This window comes from Pseudoliparis swirei, chromosome 15, assembly GCF_029220125.1.
Source record: "Pseudoliparis swirei isolate HS2019 ecotype Mariana Trench chromosome 15, NWPU_hadal_v1, whole genome shotgun sequence".
NCBI classification, from domain to species: domain Eukaryota; kingdom Metazoa; phylum Chordata; class Actinopteri; order Perciformes; family Liparidae; genus Pseudoliparis; species Pseudoliparis swirei.
This window is the reverse complement of record NC_079402.1, coordinates 7,688,610-7,709,121: the sequence shown is the minus strand read 5'-3', so window position 1 is coordinate 7,709,121 and position 20,512 is coordinate 7,688,610. Positions and strand designations below refer to the sequence as shown.

Sequence of the window (20,512 nt, the reverse complement as noted above, 5' to 3'; positions counted from 1 at the left end):
GATTAATCATGATTAATCACATATTACCGATATTCTCGGTATATTTTGTGAGAACATAGATATTTATGACAAAAGACGGATATATACATTTATACATTCTTCTATACAATGGTGCTGCAACTCAGCAGTTATTTAGCAGTTTTCTTCCATATGGAACATTAATACATCTTCATCTTAAACAGAATGTTTAACCCTCCTGTTACCTTTCGGGTCAATTTGACCCCATTCAATATTTAATGTCGGTGTTCTTTGGGGTCATTTTGACCCCAGGCTGTTTTTCACTGTGTCAAACATAAGAAATATCAACTTTTTTATTTATTTAAAGGGCTATTTAGGTAGTCAACAAACAAACATAAAGTACCTCACACTTAAACTTGGGAAGCAATATTAATTCTAATAATTTTCTGGAGGTTTTAATTGCTGGGGTCAAATTGACCCCGAGGGTAAAATATGTTAGTAAAGGTAACAGGAGGGTTAAACAGAACATTTTTCTCTTGTTTGTCAACCATTAACTCCACCATGATACAATCTAAAGGCCTCTAGTCTTCCTCTAGCAGCTGCTGAGGCAAACTGACTGTGGGTTTTCTTCAGGAACTGGGCCGTGATGAAAGGGACGGCGGGGACACCGCTGCAAAGCTGAAACCTCACCGGCCCGGACACGGGGACAGATTGACAAGTGACTTTTTTTTTGCTCGGTCCCGATGCGCGCGCACGGAGCTCTGTGGCGCGCGAGACGGAGATCGATAAGTGTTAACGCAACACGAAGAGACAGAAATGACATGCTGCTGTGGAGATACGATCAACAACAGATGTTTAGTTTAATAAAAGAACAAAGACGTGCTATAGAGAACATGTCAGGGGGCGGGCCAATCTTTTTAATGTCATGCGATCTACCAACACTACGCCGCGATCGACTGGCAGGTCGCGATCGACGTGTTGAGACCCCTGATCTACAGGAAGTAAAAGTCGTAACAAGGTTTCCGTAGGTGAACCTGCGGAAGGATCATTACCGATGAACAGACCGTCTGCATGAGAGCGGACAGAGTTCAGATTGAAGTGGTGTATTGGAAGCTCATTTTGCAAGTGACTTTTTTTTCGTCCCGACGACCAACAGCAGACGGATTGGAAGCTCATTCTGCGCATGCGTTAAATGCGTTAAAAATAAATAACTCGTTAAACCTGTAATTGAATTAACTGAGTTAACGCGTTATTTTTCACAGCACTAGTATATATATATATATGTCTAAATGTATGTATATATGTGTAAATGTGTATATATTTATATAAATTTACATATATATATATATATATATATATTGTAGTGCCGAGAGACGGGAGTCGGAGGCGGAGTATCCAGCACAAAGCTTTAATGAACACAATACCAAAAGACGTTCATTCCTCAAGTCAAAACCGGACTAAACTGGACGGTCGTTCCGTCCGCTAAACGGGTCCGTGCTAAACACTCCCCCCACCCATAGTTCCGTGGGTGAATTATGTTATCCACCACAATATACACATATATGGATGAATTTTCATCTCTCCATTGCACATTATTAACAGTTTTCTTCCCGGAGTCTTAGTGACTTCACGTCTCATGGCTGGCTGGGTCTGATGCCATGGCCCTGCAGATGTGCCCCGCCCACTCCTCCTTTTCTACCTCCATCTGCCTGATGGATTGTGGAGGTCTGGATCGTGGTCCATGCTACACCAACTATTCATACACTCTCTCATACTCATTGAATGTGTCTGTACACATGACATCTATTGCATCCGTCCATCTGTTGCTCTCCTGAAGGTTTCTTCCCTTTTTTCCCCTGTGAAAGTTTTTTTTATATTTCTTGGGAGTTTTTCCTGATCAAATTTATAATTTGTGATATTGGGCTTTACAATATATATATATATATACATATATATGTACATACACATATATATTTATACACAAATACACAGGTTTTTCACACCTGGATTTGGGCATCCTCTGCTATTCTTCCTTGCAGATCCTCTCCAGTTCCGTCGAGTTGGATGGTGAATGTTGGTGGAAAGCCATTTTCAGGTCTCTCCAGAGATGCTCAATTGGATTTAGGTCAGGGCTCTGGCTGGGCCAGTCAAGAATGGTCACAGAGTTGCTCCTTTGTTATTTCAGCTGTGTGCTGAGGGTCATTGTCTTGTTGGAAGGTGAACCTTCGGCACAGTCTGAGGTCCAGAGCACTCTGGAAAAGGTTTTCTTCTAGGATATCTCTGTACTTGGCCGCATTCATCTTTCCTTCAATTGCAACCATTCGTCCTGTCCCCCAAAGCATGATGCTGCCACCACCATGTTTCACTGTTAGGATTGTATTGGGCTGGTGATGAGCAGTGCCTGGTTTTCTCCACACATACCGCTTATAATTTCAATCTTGGTCTCATCAGACCAGAGAATCTTATTTCTCATAGTCTGGGAGTCCTTCATGTGTTTTTTGGCAAACTATGCAGGCTTTCATATGTCTTGCACTGATGAGAGGCTTCTGTCGGGCCACTCTGCTATAAAGCCCCGACTGGTGAAGGGCTGCAGTGATAGTTGACTTTGTGGAACTTTCTCCCATCTCCCTTCTGCATCTCTGGAGCTCAGCCACGGTGATCTTTGGGTTCTTCTGTACCTCTCTCACCAAGGCTCTTCTCCCACGATTGCTCAGTTTGGCTGGACGGCCAGGTCTAGGAAGAGTTCTGGTCTTTAGTTATCAAGCTCCTCTTTTATGGAACCAGCTTCCACCTTCAGTCATGGAGGCAGACACAGTCACCTCATTTAAGAGTAGATTAAGACCTTCCTCTTTGACAGAGCTTATAGTTAGGGCTGAATCAGGTTCACCTGGTCCAGCCCCTTGATATGCTGTTATCGGTTTATAGGCTGCTGGGGGACGTTTTAGGATGCACTGAGCATCTATCTCCTCTTGTCTCTCTCCTTATGGATGAATTTTTATCTCTCTATTGCAAATTACTAACTCTGCTATCTCCCCGGAGTCCTTTTGACTTCACGTCTCATAGGGTCATCGGACCCTATAAGACGTCATCGATCCTATCTGCCTTATGGATTATCGAGGTCTGGATCGTGGAATATACCTAATACCAACTATGCCATGGCCTAGTGAGACTCCGCCCACTGCTGAGACTCCGCACACTACTCTCTGCCTGATGGATAGTGGAGGTCTCCATCGTGGAATATGTCAACTATGAACTATTCATACACTGTCATATTCATTGAATGTGTTTAAACTCTAAATCTGTCCTTCTGTACACATTACATCTATTGCACCTGTCCATCCTGGAGAGGGATCCTCCTCTGTTGCTCTCCTGAAGGTTTCTTCCCTTTTTCCCCCCCTGAAGGGTTATTTGGGAGTTTTTCCTGATTCGATGTGAGGTTTTGGGACAGGGATGTCTATGTGTACAGATTGTAAAGCACTCCGAGACTAATTTGTAATTTGTGAAAATGGGCTATACAAATAAACTGAATTGAATTGAATTGGTCGGCCCAAACTTCTTCCACTTAAGGATTATGTAGGTGAATGTGCTCTTGGGAACCTTGAGGGCTGCAGAAATTATTTTGTAACCTTGGCCAGATCTGTGCCTTGCTACAAGTCTGTCTCTGAGCTCCTTGGTTAGTTCCTTCCTTCGTGATTCTCATTTGCTCTGACATGCACTGTGAGCTGTAAGGTCTTATATAGACAGGTGTGTGCCTTTTCTAATCAAGTCAAATCAAATTTATTTGAACACAGCTGGACTCCAATAAAGTAGTAGACCCATCTCAAGTAGGATCAGAAGAAATGGACAGCATGTGAGTTAAATATGAGTGTCACACAAAGGGTCTGAATACTTATGACCATATGATATTTCAGTTTTTCTTTTTAAATAAATTTGCAAACATTTCTACACTTTTTTGATTTTAGCAAATGGATGCAATGAAACAAAGAGTGAAACATTTAAAAAGGTCTGAATACTTTCCATACCCACTGTATGTGTGTATGTATATATACAGGACTGTCTCAGAAAATTAGAATATTGTGATAAAGTTCTTTATTTTCTGTAATGCAATTAAAAAAACAAAAATGTCATGCATTCTGGATTCATTACAAATCAACTGAAATATTGCAAGCCTTTTATTCTTTTAATATTGCTGATTATGGCTTACAGCTTAAGAAAACTCTAAAATCCTATCTCATAAAATTTTAATATTTCCTCAGACCAAGTAAAAAAAAAGATTTATAACAGCTGAGTGTTTGTCAAGGCTCAGGAAACCCTTGCAGGTGTTTCGAGTTAATTAGACAATTCAAGTGATTTGTTTAATACCCTACTAGTATACTTTTTCATGATATTCTAATATTTAGAGATAGGATATTTGAGTTTTCTTAAGCTGTAAGCCATAATCAGCAATAAATCAGAATAAAAGGCTTGCAATATTTCAGTTGATTTGTAATGAATCCAGAATGCATGACATTTTTGTTTTTTTAATTGCATTACAGAAAATAAAGAACTTCATCACAATATTCTAATTTTCTGAGACAGTCCTGTACATATATATATATACATATACATATGTGTATATTATATACATATAGATATACATATATATATGTATATACACACATACTGTACATACACACAAATATTATCTGCATTAAACCAAAAGATGACTGTTCTGTAAAAACAACACAAGATAAAACAAACAAAGATTTATTTGCAGCTCGGAAACATTAAACACATCACAGGTATTTTCATTCTTATTGTGTCAAACATGCTGATGTTACAACAAACACACACAGGCATCGATAGACACAGTGAAAAAACTGAAGAAACGTGTATAAACCGCAGGCATCAGTGAGAATTCACACAGAGGATTTCCAAAAATAAAAGCTCTTCGAGGTACTTGGATTGATTAGTTGTTTTGATATATTGAGCACAAACACATCACAACTTCTGGTCTCTTTTTCCTCTGCTTGGTAAACTATAATCTATAATGCATTGAATATTTAGGAGCTCATCAACTTTACAGAGGATCAGACAGAAGAGTTAGTAACAGGCACAACATGACTCTTCAAACTGTGTAAACTTTCAAAGTGAATTAAAAAACTACCAAAAAAAACATGTAAGAGATGCTCTATGCTAAAACATGAATCAAGAAAGTGAACATCAGATATACCAGTGGCACAGCTGAATGCTAAATGAAAGGAAAAACGCAGGCTGCGATAGAAGCTGAAAAATTACGTTGGAAGATTGTCACAATAAAAGGCATTGTCCATCTAGAGGTGAGGCGCACTGGAAATATAGAGTCAAACCACACAAAAAATGTACGTGGTGCTGCAGATGCATTTTAAGGAGTTCATTGTGTCCTTGCTTAATTTTCTAAGTTTCCCGGTAGATCCAGTTGTTACCTACTTTAGTTATTAATAAACTAAATTAAATGAATAAACCAGTCATATTGACAAATAAGGCTGCAAAGAATCATTTCATGATTTAAACAGATTACCTATACTTTTAACCAAAAACATGGACACTTTTCAAAGATGTTTTAATTACAACCTTGATTGATAATTAACACTTGGTAAGCTTTTAGACTTTTAAAAGACACTTATGACACATTTTAAAGCTGCACTAGTCTAAGTTGTATAGTAACAACAGATTGTGTAATGTGAAAGATGCTACTCATAGTGAATGATGCCTCATAATACGGAGATCTTTAGCCTCTTTTAACTTATTGTTTTGGCTTTATGGCACATTTAGTGTCACAACCCCCTTCTATTTTCACCAAACAAACTGGAATAAAACCACCATACATATCTGTCCAGCTGCAAACAGCAGACGGACAAAGTTTGCATCTTGCTTAAGACGTGACTGGAACATTTAGCAGTCAAAGAGCCAGATATATTCTTCTCAGGAGTTGATGGAGACCAAAACTAATTTAAGAAGTGTGAACAGTGGAATACGTTTCATCAGAAGCACTTAAACTATACTCCAAAGGGATGAACATGTTTCACAACTCTGGAGAGTTGTTAATGTTTCGTTCTTAGCTCGTTCCAACCCACCAAAGTTATCAAAAAAAGTAATAATTTACTGCAGCTTTAACAACTTGCTTAACTGTAACATGACTTGCTTCATTAGTGGAAATTGGGTCCAAGGAAACAAACAAAATAAAACTAGAAGAGAATGTAGAGAGGATTCCACCATGTTGCGTCTGTAAGTGTTTAGAAATATGTAACCTGTACATTACAATTACATGACCAAAATTAAAAGGTCAAATCTACTGATGACAAAAAACAGTAAGTTGATTAACAAACAAACCAAAATTATAGAAATACAGCATTTCCTTGGAACAATTGGGAGAGAATGGCACAACGTGAGCCAGCTTCTTTTGTCTTCACAGGCAGCAAATTCATATTTTGACAGACTGAAATCACAAAAGCGGTGAGATATGGCACTGAGATCACCTGTTGGGAGGTGACTTTGTCAACACAAAATATTTTTGGATTGAATATTTTTCTATTTGTGAAGCCAGTTTTTCCTCTGTGCAGACAGCAGAATGAGGTCTGATGAAAACAAAATGCTTGTTTGTGATGTTTTTTCTTTCGTAAATTTGGCACACTGGTAAAATAAACATAGGTGACGGTTAGGTGAAACCAAAGCCCCATGATTCTTTAAACTTTTTTTATGGCTCCTGCAAGTGCGCAAAAGAGGATTTAATCAATAAATTATAATCTTTAAAATGACTACAGCAGTGTTTTACCATTAATAAGCCACACTCATCGTATACTTAGCATTACTTTGTTTTGACCCATCTGGCAGCCCCTGGTTTCAGTAAAATTTGCAAACCAACCTACAGTAATCCTACTTTTATGCAGCTGAGGACTGCTCTATAAAACCTCCCCTTTGCTCACTGAAGGAAATAAATAAGGATTTAGCTGCCAGCAGGTGGCAAGCGCAACCATCATTTCCCTCGTTTCTGGTGCACTTTAACTCGGATCAAGACTTTTCATGAAGTAAGGCAGATCAAGTTGTCACTTGACATAATGAATACTGTCGAGTTGCACTTAGAACAGAGATCATCTTGAACTCATAGCTATTTAGATCAAAACGGATTACAAAGACGGATGTTCTTTTGTGCACATGGTGCTAAACATGCAGCCTTTTGAGATGAACTTGTTGGAAATTAGTAGCGATAGGCCACGATTTCATAAAGTTTTCTGCACAGTTCAGCAGCAGTTATATGGTCTGTTATACAATGAAAAAAGTAAGTGTTAAGCAACAAGAAGCAAACACAAATTTAAAAACTGGTCCACACTAACTTCAATTGTTAAGCCCACTTGTTTCCTGTACTTTAACTTTTTGGGGAGGGTTAATAAGACAACCGAGTTTAAGAACACAACATTACAAATATAAATTTCGAGATGTGAATATAACAGAAATTATGGCAACAGAAATAATAAGCTATGTTTTACATGTAATTCATATAAATAGTTGGTCACTTCATATTCTTAGAACATTGGTCGTGTATGGGGGCCCTTAAAGTGATATTTCACTTTGTCTGATTATCTGTTCTAAAGAGATGAGGGGTCACTGTGGAAAATCAGCTGCCATGAAAAGCTGACTGATACAATCATTCTCTCCACTCATAAGTTAATTTAAACTTTTAATTTAATGCGTTTGAGTTGACTTCCATAACCTGCTTGTTCTATTTGTAAAAAGCCAGTATATATTTTAGGCTTCAGAGTAAAATTATTTGTTATTTCCTCGAAGTGTTCGCGAATAAAGGGGACATTGCCTTCCCAGAGTCGCGGTTTTCTGTCGCAGATTTATCTCAAACACCTACAGAGACTAAGTCTGTTCCACCACAGTGGAATAACGCTTTAAAAGCCAAGGCAGTAGATCAGTCTGGAACAACATCCTGGTCTTGGGACACTATGAATGATAAACATACATTGAGGCTTTTTTCTCTCCACTTCATATGTGCCATGCTGTACCCATATTAGTCCTACAGTATGAATGGCGTACTATCTGCAAATCATAAATCGGCCAAGTCTGGCACCATCATGAAGATGTAATGGAGAGACAGCCGTGTAAGAGGGAAGTATGATCAACATGGCCGCTAACTAGACTTAGATCGCATAAGCTGGTCTAGTGTGTGGCCAGCTCGCTGCATAAGCTGCCATCACATGTACAAACAGAAGGTTCCAAAATGAGGGTCAACATTAATATTGAATTACTGAAGTGTTGATAAAAAATAAAAATAAAACAATTTTAATAACATGATACTGCTATACATTATAGTCATTAACGTGTGACCATGAACAATCTACTCTACTAAATCTAAAATACTCAACACAGGCCATTTAACCTCCTCTGCTTTGTTTTGGGGCGTACCTCTAAGTTTTATTAACTGTTACTAATATAAAGTTTAATATTGGCCTAATATTTAGCAATAATCTGTGAACAGCACATCTCACTCAAGTGTCAAAACTTCCACCATGACACCCTGGTCAATATATTAAACACAAATGTCGTGCATGTTTTAGCAAACAGACAAGCCAAACACAACTAAAAGAATCATATGTAGCTAGTATGGGTACAGCATAAAAGAACAGTGTGAAATAGACCACGGTTTCAGAAGAGGACAGTGACTTATTTACAGACACACAGCCTGACAGTAAGCTCTTTATGCCCCACATCAGACAGCCAAGGCACATTATGTGTCTGACAGCGATGAAACTCTCCCCTCCTGTTTTTATTTCCTCCTTGACAGAGCTCAAAGGCAGACAGGGAAGAGACTGTAATACTTTCAAATAACCACCAGAGGGGGGAAGCTTGTCTCATTACCATCTGGCAGACAGTTCTGGAGGAGAAAGAAGAACACAGCAGGGAATAGAAAGAAAAAGAGGAGCATGGTTAAAGATTAGTTTTTTATAGAGAAGAGGGCGAACGGGGGAAGATGAAGACACATGCAATCAAGATGACGGAGAAGGTAAACAAAGTAGAGGATCTGGCGAGTAGAAAGGACAGACGACAGAAGTGCTGACTGGTCATTGCTTCCTCGGTCTAGCATGCACATTTCTTTTCATCGGGCTGCATATTGCCAAGCTTCGCAGCCCCGTTCCCATTGGCTGGATCGGCAGGAGGCTTGTCGACGCACTGCTCCATCCGCTTCATGACCAGGTCCAACAGCGTTAGCACCGCCTTGTCCACCTCGGCCCCCGTCGCTGCACTTGTCTCGAAGTACGGGATCCTGTGGGCAACAAGAACAGGGACTGTTTTGTGGAGGAGATCGTTCTACCACAACATGACACAGAAAGAAAAAAAAGTTAACATTTGGTGGATTCTGCATTACAAACTCAGAACTCCATCTTGTTAAACTTTATTTTGTACAAGTGTTGCCCTCCCCATCTCCCCTAGATGTACATGCTTTCCTCTTTTGCCCCTGAACATCTCCCTCAGAGAGATGTTCAGCTTGTGTGTTGCCAGTTAATGTCAGCTGCCTGGACAACAGGAAACGATTTATTTACCTTGTCAAACAGGAAGTCATTTGTTGAGAAAGTGTTGAGTGCTGCTCATGAGTCATAGCCTGCCTGTAATGTTGTGTTTTGTGTTTCTGCTCGTCTTAAAGCTGACCTTAATGAAATCCTGATCTCTACTAAGGATCGTCCGTTACAGATAATGCATGTATAATAACAAGAAGTGTGTTATTATGTGTAATGTCAAAGCTAAGGCTCTGTCGGCAGTCGCAGTTCGTAGACAGTTTGTATAACTGTCCAATGAAGAATATAAGATGGAGGCAGTTGAAATATCAATTGATTTAAGTAAGCTGTGAAACACCTGCATCAAATACTGTGCATGGGGGGAAAAAAGAAGAAAAAAAACGTACCCGTATTTATCAGCCAGCTCCTTGGCCTGTTTCTCCTGAACCTCCCGCTGGTCGGCCAGGTCGGCCTTGTTTCCTACCAACACAATATCTGGATTCTCACAGTAGGCATTGGCCTGGAGCTGGCCTGGAAATTAATACAAATAAAACATCAGCAGCAAATAAATGAGGTGCAGATGTAAAACAGGAAAAATGGTATCTTTGTAAAGCTAAGTATTTGACAGGTGTATCTGGGGGAGCTTGAATAAAAGGGAACAACAAATACTTTGGAAGAGTTTTTAACAGCAAAGTAGTGGAATGCTTTGACTTCTAAAACACACAAAGGCTGGGAACGTACTCATCCAGTTTCTGACATTGAGGAAGCTCTGCTGGCTGGTGAGATCGAACATCAGCAGGAACCCCATGGCATCCCTGAAGAACGCAGTTGTAAGGCTGCGGAACCTGGGAAACACACACACACACCAAAAGGAAACAATTAACACCACTGCTGAGATTTGAAGTCAGAGCTGAACTCTGCCGTTCCTCCAATGCTGCGTTCACACCAGCATAACAGTACTTCCTTTGTGTCTTCCACAATGAAAATGACAGCAAAATAGACGTGAACTGAAAATTGAATTATTAGAATTCTTTCAATAAATATATTATTTTGAGAATTAAAAATTAAGAAATATTAATATTAGTGACATATAGAATAAAAAAGTAAGATAGTCTGCTTCGAATAATCTTTTGTGTCTTCCACAATGAACTCATTATCTTTTATTTTTTCTCCCTCATTGAAAAATCCAGAATCTATGAATATACAAATTTAAGGCGCAAGTCCTAATTGATAAGAAAGAGCCATGTAATGTTTGTTCTGTCGCATGCTGGGCTTCTGGGTGACAGCAGCAGGGAACATTACTCTGTGTAAACATCACGTACTATTCAGAAAATATGTGATAGGCAAACAAACCCGGACGAAGTAGCAGATATCAGGGTGTTTTCATGGCAAACCGTCTGACGAACTAATCTCACGAGTGGAATGACGACGGCAGTGGGTGGGTGCTCCTTTAAAGATCAGTTCATGAAAAGTAGGAATTTGTTTCATTACACCGAGCTGAAGAAATGAAGTTAGAATTATGCAACGAACACCGACTCATCCCGCAATGACTCATCAGTCCTTTATAAACAGATTCAACAGATCAAGGCCAGTTCCAATTGAAGGCTATACACACACACACACACACACACACACTAGAGGCAAAGCGGTGCATAGAAACACACATGACGATACTGATCTCTTATTTCTTTCTCAAACCATTCAGTGCTTATACATGATCGATTTCAGCAACAAGCTTCCTAATTTCATGGCCTTTCCTCAAAACTAGATTTGCCTTTGAATGCCACACCACTTTGAAATATGTAAATAATGATAAAGTTACATTCCAAAGCTAATGTTACCCAGAATTACTGTCAATTAAAGTGCATTTGCTCAGTTTGCAAAGAAAGTAGAGATGTAAAGTTTCACTGCCGGCATTTCCCTCTCGGACAAGTGATTCTTTCCCAGGGGCCTTTGAAAGAGAGGACAGAGGAGACCAGGTTGACGAGCACGGCTGTCGCTATTCAATACATGTTGGTAAAGACAACTGTGAGCAGAAAAGGTATCTTTTTTTTCATAAAGAGAAATGTCAGAAATGCAAAAACTGAAACTGCTAACTGTAAAAGTGTGATGAGCAGCCCACCTCTCTTGTCCGGCTGTATCCCAGAGCTGAAGGTGAACCTTGAAGGTCTTCCCCGTCGTCGTCCCATTGGGGTTGGCTGCTGTGTACAACTGTGGGAGGGGGGGGAGAGAAACACTAGTTTAGATTTTCTATCAGTCGCTCGAGTGATTCGTTTAAACTAGCAAGGCCAAATATATACAGGACTGTCTCAGAAAATTAGAATATTGTGATAAAGTTCTTTATTTTTCTGTAATGCAATTAAAAAAACAAAAATGTCATGCATTCTGGATTCAACTGAAATATTGCAAGCCTTTTATTCTTTTAATATTGCTGATTATGGCTTACAGCTTAAGAAAACTCAAATATCCTATTTCTAAATATTAGAATATCATGAAAAAGTATACTAGTAGGGTATTAAACAAATCACTTGAATCGTCTAATTAACTCGAAACACCTGGAAACACATTTTCAAATGTTTGATTTTGTTTTGCTGTTATAAATCTTTTTTTTTACTTGGTCTGAGGAAATATTCAAATTTTATGAGATAGGATTTTAGAGTTTTCTTAAGCTGTAAGCCATAGTCAGCAATATTAAAAGAATAAAAGGCTTGCAATATTTCAGTTGATTTGTAATGAATCCAGAATGCATGACATTTTTGTTTTTTTAATTGCATTACAGAAAATAAAGAACTTTATCACAATATTCTAATTTTCTGAGACAGTCCTGTATATATAGAGGGGAATTCCGAACGCTCTGTTAGTTTTCTAGTTATGAGATGTCTAGCCACTCAAACAGCAAGGATTCAACTTTGTTCCATGGGTTTGACTAACGCTAACCAGGCAGCTGTCTGCAGACATCAGGCAGCACAAACAGCCAACAGCAGGGCCAGATGAACCAGTGTGCAGGCGTTGCTGCTTCGTCTCTGCTGGAATTTGACGGTTAAACGGTACGTCTGCATACAGTAGGTGCTGGCGATAACCTGTATTCACGATTCAGTCTTCCTGAATGTTATATTTATTTATTTATTTTAATTGCATGTACAGTGACTGTGACTCTGTAATGATTTAATTCAATTCAGTTTATTTTATATAGCCCAATATCACAAATTACGAATTTGCCTCAGTGGGCTTTACAATCTGTAATGAACTCTTGTGAGCTGCAGCCGGTCGCATTTGTGTCTCTGCAGGAAGCCTCTCACTTTCCCAGATGAGGCACTCTTTTAAAGCTGCGTTAACACCAATCACACTTAGAACTCTAGAGTGCTTGGCGTTCAGTTTTCTAGGTGATTTTGAATCAGTGGGAAAACAATGACACTTGTACATCTGACAGTGCAAGTGCTCCATAGTGCGAGCCCTGGTGCAGTGCTGGATTCTTATACTTATGTTGGTCATATAGAAGCAGCTGTAATACATTTAAACGTCATAACAAGCTCAAAGTCCCTTGTGATAACTTAACACCAACGTAAGTAATGTCACTGTATCAATGTGATGTGAATCACACAGGAGTATACATTTAAATATTAGTCACAATAAGCTACTGGCAATGTAAAGCCCAGCAGGAGAAATTAAGTGTGGATTGGTTCTCATATTAAGTTTACAGCAGCTCGATATTTTGCTTCGTTACAGCTCATCAGAACTGTAAATTCTGGTTCAAAGGCTCAAATAATAAGCAAACCGGTCCAGATTCAGCTTCGGCCTCCATCGAAAAGCCCTGAGGAGGAGCCCCTGACAGCACTGAGCTACAGCTGTGATCATATGTGTCTGTTTCTGTTTCCTCTCTTGACTGGGGTGTGATCTTCACACGCAGACACACCCTCTGGAGTGGTGGGATTAAGGCAGCATCGTCAGTATTTCTGACGTGCGGAGGCAGAATATCATTTCACGCTTGGAGATCTCCATGAATTTACCCTGGTGAGCAACAGGAGTTTGGGTTTTCAACATGTTTTAGTGACAATCAGAGTGGTAGCCAACATGTTTTTAGTAAATGGCAAACTATATATAATATATGTATATATACAAGTAAAATATAATGCTATCATGATGCGTTTGAATGTAATCTTGTAAAATGTTTGGCGAGAAACTCAAATAAATACAGTTCAAATCAAAGATATATATTACGGCCCGCCAGCACGAAGTTTAGAATAAATAATGTAAACTACTAATGCGAAGATTTTCTTTCAACCCAAAGTATTTAATTAAAATATAATCTTTTATATTTCAGCTCATTTTTATTGTGTTTTCATTTCCAATAGCTACTGTAGATGACAATAACAAGGGATGATGCCTCCTACCTGGTGGGTTCGGCCTCCTACCATGTCCCTGCTGATGTACCCCACTACTCTCTACCTCCTTCTGTTTCATGGATTGTGGAGGTCTGGATCGTGGTCCATGCCTACTACTAATTATTCATACATTTCTGTCATATTCATTGAATGTGTTGTAACATTCTTTATACGTGACATCTATTGCTTCTGTCCATCCGGGGAGAGGGATCCTATTGTATTTTTTGGGAGTTTTTCCTGATCCGATGTGAGGTCCTGGGACAGGCATGTTGTATGTGTACAGATTGTAAAGCCTTCTGAGGCAAATTAATTAATATTATTATTAATTAATTAATCTGTGATATTGGGCTGAATAAAATAAACTGAATAGGTTAATTTATGACAGTTGGAGTCCTAAAACCCAGAGTGTCACATGGCACTTCAATGCACTGAATGCGGAACATTGCGACATCATAATATTATTTGATGCATGTTTTTTTATTTTTTTAAGAAGAAATTAGTTGTTTAATCTTTTCTCTTTTCGTATACATTTACTATTGCTCCCAAACTAACCCAAAAATATGTTTGCTATCAGAAATCTGTGATTAATCGATGAAACAATGGTAGAATACTCTTAATAAAAATAACCACCAGCTGGAGCCCGACAGGAGATGAGAACATACCACTCTCTTTTCCCTGAAGTCAATGCCGACTGTGGTGATGAACTTGGGGTTGAACTTGTTGTCTGTGTATCGGTACAGGAAGGTGGTCTTGCCCACGCCGGAGTCCCCTAGGGCAAGGAGCTTTATAAGGTAGTCATAATCCCCATCAGTCATAGTGATGCCTGCAATATACCTGTGGAAAACAGACAGGGATGCATGTTAACACACAGAGAAAGTTAAGTTAGTTATAGGGATCATGGGTGTGCAAGGTAATGCGAGATAAATGCAAATAGAAGAAACAACGAAATAAGGCACAGAAAAAAACGCTAACATAGGATGTTTGAGAAGTAAACAAGCTGTTGTTTACCCACTGTTGAATTATGTGAGTGTGGTCAGAGGGCCTATCCAGAACAGGAATTTCTGGGGAAATAGTTACTGTGTGTTCGTGTGCATGTGTGCGTGTGTGTGTTAAAGTGCGGGATGATTGAGAGTACATATCAGAGCATGTGAAATCAGTAGAAAATGTAATGTACTATAAAGAATATCAGGTTTATTTCTTCACAAACGTTGTGTCAAGATGCTGAGGAGAAAGTGCACCGTAAACCGAGTATGTCCGAGCACCAGTTAGTGGAGATGTTATTGACTGTAGGAAATTCTTCCACCAAGTGATCATGTATCTAGAAAGAAGCTCATAAGACTCTAATTCACTCAGCTGAGGGAAAGCACATATAACACTGTTATTACAGTGAGGGTCGTGAACAACTGGGAGCTCTAATCTCCTCACATGGACCTCACTGCACTTCAAACCGTACCGTTAGAGTCAGAGTGACGCTATTCACCAACCGGACTGAAGCAAAGATGGCATTCCGGGTTAATTTAACAGCGCTTGCCCCTTATCAATTCTAAACACAATTACGTTTCTATAAATGGCCGCTATTTACGGTCCTATAGAACAGGAAGAGCAGCAGTGACTACTAGAGCTACTAGTTCAAACAGATGTTACATTACTTTCTTTTTTTCCCCCAGGCACATTGGACCTTTCTTACTGAGGAACACATGAAGAAATAATTTGGAGCCCTGAAACCTAGTGTGTAACATGAAACTTCAATGCACAGAATGGGTTAAGTTTAGACAACTAATATTATTTCATGCATGGTTTTATTAAAGAACAAATTAGTTGTTCGATCTTTTCTCTTTTCGTATACATTTAATCTTGCTCCCAAATATATATATTTTAATATAGAGCCAACAACAATAAAGAGCGGCCTTTAACAGACCCTGTTTCCAAAGAGCCCTGCAAAGTTGTGAACATTTTGCTGCAACGGTAAGTGTTCATGGCAGCTGTAGGGTTTCATATGCTAACACATTAATTATTTAATGTTGTTAAGATCACTATGGCTCGACTTATAATAAGTGAGTGGAAGTAAAAATACTAATTTAGTTTAAAATATAGATTGTAAACACATATGCTGAATGAGATTTTGTTTTTGTATCAGCAAGTTGACATCTGATAAATATTGTCAAGTAGTTATTAAAATCCAAACTGCACATACAGTACATGTTGCCATTAATGTCCGAATGTTTACAGGCTAATATTTGTCTGAAAGAACAGCTGAGGCTATCTAAATCTAGCTTAGACTAATGAAAGATGACAGCCTGAGCTTGACAAGCTCAGTATACACTGTCCTGAAAAGGGCTAACACAGAGGAAATCCGTTGATTTAAAGATCAACATGGCCTTTCCTCCTGCACCACCGTCAGAATCGTTTACCCTAATAATGGTATAGCCAATGTGCCCCTTAATTTTTTATAAATGTTACAAATTGGACAATGCTACACCATGTTGGTACTTATACAAGGGGAACTTGCAAGGCAGGTTTAAAACCAATTTACTTATTCAATTATTTATTGAAAATAAGTAGTCTATTGAAAGATAAAACTCAGTTTGTCTACATTATGTGTATGTTCTAATTGCACATTAACACAAAGCATACTTCTAAAATCAATAGCTTTAACAAATGCATTGCCAGACCGATAAAGTTTGGCAACAAAAGCAAACTGAAAATGATCTTCTCTGTGTCGGATTAATGAAGTGAAATCAGTGGCCTCCTGGAAGTAAATCCCATCTCTAAATTTGTAAGGTTTACAGAAAAGGAAGAAAACCACTGGAAGTTTAGGAAGTTCTAGAATGCAATCCTTATAACTCAGGTTTCCATTATTTGTGACACCTAGGCATCACATGAGAGCAAACTGAAAGATGTTTTGTTTTTCCTCCCTTTCTTCCCGTGCTCTCGCATTCAGCATCATTCAGTCCTGGCTTTGATGAAGCCCCTCTAAGGGGCTGAGGTCGGGATTTAGACAACGGGGAAGGGTGGAGCTCATCGATCTGCCGTCCCTGGAGGAGAACACCAGGCATGTTTGTATTCTTCGGTCAGTCACGACTCCCCGAGGGTGAAACAGTTAAAAGCAGCTTGGTCAGCTGACGACAGAGAACAGTACGACTCACAGTTCCCTGACAACAAACTGTTAAGCATAACATCATTTAATTATATAGAATGTAATACATCCTGTAAGTTCAGATGTTCTTAGTTCTGGTGGACTAGATGTTTCTGACTTGATTCACAAAGTCATAAAATAGATGCATGAGATACATTCATCATTATAGATCCACGAAACATCACCTATGTGTCGACTGGCTGCCACTTCCTTCCAAGACATAATAGATGTATGCATGTGTGAGAAACGCCTCATCAAGGCGAATAAAGACATCTTTTGTCTAAAGGAGGACGTCTACAGCCTGAGCACAAGCACTCAAACAAAACACTAAATTCCTCCTCTGTTAATGGGAATGATGTTCTGCTCCACTCTAAAAAGGAGCTGTGCTAAGTTCTACACGCCCAATTCCCCCGACAACTACAGTGCACCTGTAAATGCAAACAATGGTTCTATTCCCACAAGTACGTCTTTGTGCACATATATAGAGACCCCCATGTTCACTCAGATTTGTATTGTTATAATTCTTTCACGTCTTGTCTTCTTATCTGATCGTCCTTTAACTAAAAGTAATTTTAACAATTCAATTCAATTCAGTTTATTTGTATAGCCCAATTTCACAAATTACAAATTTGTCTCGGAGTGCTTTACAATCTGTACACATAGACATCCCTGTCCCAAAACCTCACATCAGATCAGGAAAAACTCCCAAATAACCCTTCAGGAGAGCAACAGAGGAGGATCCCTCTCCAGGATGGACAGGTGCAATAGATGTAATGTGTACAGAAGGACAGATTTAGAGTTAAAATACATTCAATGAATATGACAGAGTGTATGAATAGTTCATAGAAGGCGTATTCCACGATTGAGACCCCCACGATCCATCTGGCAGATGGAGGTAGAGAGGAGTGGGCGGAGTCTCAACAATGGGCGGAGTCTCAACAGGACAGTGGCGTAGTCGGTAGCAGGAATTCCACGACCCAGACCTCGATGATCCATCAGGCAGATAGGATCTATGTCGTCTCATAGGGTCCGATGACCCCATGAGACGTGAAGTCAAAAGGACTCCGGGGAGAAAGCAGAGTTAGTAACGTGTGATTGAGAGATGAAAATTCATCCCTAAGGAGAAAAAAAAGAGGAGATAGGTGCTCAGTGCATCCTAAAACGTCCCCCGGCAGCTATAAGCCTATTGCAGCATATCAAGGGGCTTGACCAGGGCAAACCTGATTCAGCCCTAACTATAAGCTCTGTCAAAGAGGAAAGTCTTAAGTCTACTCTTAAATGAGGTGACTGTCTGCCTCCCGGACTGAAATTGGAAGCTGGTTCCATAAAAGAGGAGCTTGATAACTAAAGGCTTTAGCTAGGTGTACATAATAAAGTGAAAACTGAAGGCACTTCTAAAAACACAATGTATAACAACTTGGTTCACAGCTTTGCAACAATCAGGTTGTGGAAGAAAGGTTGTCCCTGGTGTTTGCTAAAGCTTCCGTCTCAATAACAAGGAAGAACAAAAGCGTAACATACACAGACATAAAAAAATGTATCAGCTGAAACACACACATACACACACAATTGGAGAGGGGGGAAAACGGAAAGAGGAGTCTATTATATAGAGAAGGGATGATAGGAGAGTTTAACTTCAATGCACAGAATGGATTAAAAGAGTAAACTTCATCAGCATCATTATCAGAAGATCTATCAGGAAGTTGTGTTTTTATCTCACGGATGTAAAGGATAACAGTGTAAGAAGAGCACAAACACAAACAGATGTCACAGCTGTCAGTCAGATTGACTCACAAACAGTTTGCAGCTTCTGAAACTAAACAGAGTTGTATAGCGGATTATTTTATAAAGGCCTGTGCTGTAAAATGTAGAAGAATAGGTCTCGGTTTATATGAGTCAATTGAGACATATTCCACATGAACATGTACTTTACATGCACTGTGCCAAGCAAACATTTCTTTTGGCCAGATTTCCTTTCATGAACAATAAAATAAACTCTACTTTAACATGTGATGCATCAGAAATGAAACGGCATCTTCCTCCGCATCTGCATCTTTATGGTGTCACTGCTTGACCTCAGACCTTAGAGCAGTGGTCCCCAAACTACGGCCCGCGGGCCGGATCCGGCCCGCCTCCCCATTTGGACCGGCCCCCTGAACAATACCAGAGACGCGTTCCGATTTATTATTTTTTTCACCTGGCCCGCTGCCGTTGAGATTGCAGTGAGACGCGGAGAAAATGTGGAGTGGTGCTCTTTGCAATAGAACATCTTTGATGGGACGTGTCGCGTCTCGGCCAATCAGCGTTCAGATGTCCACAGCGTTTGGGAAGTTAGGTTAGCTTGGATGTTAGTCCGCTACATCTGCTGCCGTCACGCTGCACGGTGTAGCGATACTAACAAAGTACCCGTACGTTAAAAACGATGTGATTTAGCATATTTTTAGTATCGATACTTCATTAAAGAGCGATCAGAGCGCGCGCTGCTTCGCTCCGTTAAATGCTGTCTGCGTGCATGCACTCACAGCGAGTGGCGCGCATCCAGGATTTTTCCTGGGTCAAAATGAGTCTTCGGTGCACCGTCTACTCATGCAAGTCGGGCTGTTGAGTGAGTGATCAGCAGCTGGCCGCTCGGTCTATTCGCGCACCTCACAGTTGCGTATTGATCAGACAAGAAGACACGCTTATCTACTCCAGTGTTATCCCTACTATTATAACAGGGTGAAATCTCCACCCCCCACTCTGTAATTCCCCCCCCCCATATTTTTAGTATCGATACTACATTAAAAGAGCGATCAGAGCGCACGCGCTGCTCCGTTAAATGCTGTCTGCACGCGAGCGTGAGTGATGCGCGCGCACAGGTGAGCACACTCTCACTTCTCACTAGCACCCCCCCCCCCCCCCCCCCGGCTGGCCCTCCAGCAGACAAGGCAAACGTTATGTGGCCCTCACAGGAAAAAGTTTGGGGACCCCTGCCTTAGAGCTTCAGCACGCTGGCTGAGGGACACAACAGAATACTGACTCACTGTTCTGGAAGAACAAGTCCTCTCGAATGTTTGCCTTGCACTCGTACACGATAGAAAGACAAACAGACTGTTTTCTACAAAACGCAGAAGCAAACAAGATCTGCTCGCTCTACGAGGGTGTAGTTGGGCATGTCAACGTGATCGCAATGCCGATGTAAATCATGTCCCCGGTCCTAGATCACCTTTACAGGAACTACATACAAATTGATAATGTGAGTTATATTAGAGTAAAGCGCATGACTTTTTGTAGGTTTACGAAATATGAATACTAGAGATGCTCCGATCAGGTTTTTTGGTGCCGATCCGGTAATACCGATCACCGATCACGGTGTCGATTGAAGCATTCCATTTATTGTGTAGCATTATTGCCTAGGACTATGAGGAAATACATACAGGACTGTCTCAGAAAATTAGAATATTGTGTTAAAGTTCTTTATTTTCTGTAATGCAATTAAAAAAACAAAAATGTCATGCATTCTGGATTCATTACAAATCAAC

At 39.9% G+C, this 20,512-nt stretch overlaps 1 protein-coding gene across 2 annotated transcripts in view; it reads right to left on the bottom strand.

Annotated features, from left to right (window-relative positions):
- Nucleotides 1-4,688: 4,688 nt before the first annotated feature.
- Nucleotides 4,689-20,512, bottom strand: part of rab27b (RAB27B, member RAS oncogene family) — a 55,950-nt gene continuing 40,126 nt past the window's right edge. For both annotated transcript variants that reach the window (XM_056433008.1, XM_056433009.1), the window contains exons 2-6: nucleotides 14,518-14,689; nucleotides 11,596-11,684; nucleotides 10,215-10,318; nucleotides 9,881-10,004; nucleotides 4,689-9,244 (exon numbers count right to left, since the gene is read on the bottom strand). In XM_056433008.1, the coding sequence (XP_056288983.1) occupies nucleotides 9,058-9,244; nucleotides 9,881-10,004; nucleotides 10,215-10,318; nucleotides 11,596-11,684; nucleotides 14,518-14,670 (657 nt within the window). In that variant the 5' untranslated portion in view covers nucleotides 14,671-14,689 and the 3' untranslated portion in view covers nucleotides 4,689-9,057. The remainder of the gene's footprint in view (nucleotides 9,245-9,880; nucleotides 10,005-10,214; nucleotides 10,319-11,595; nucleotides 11,685-14,517; nucleotides 14,690-20,512) is intronic.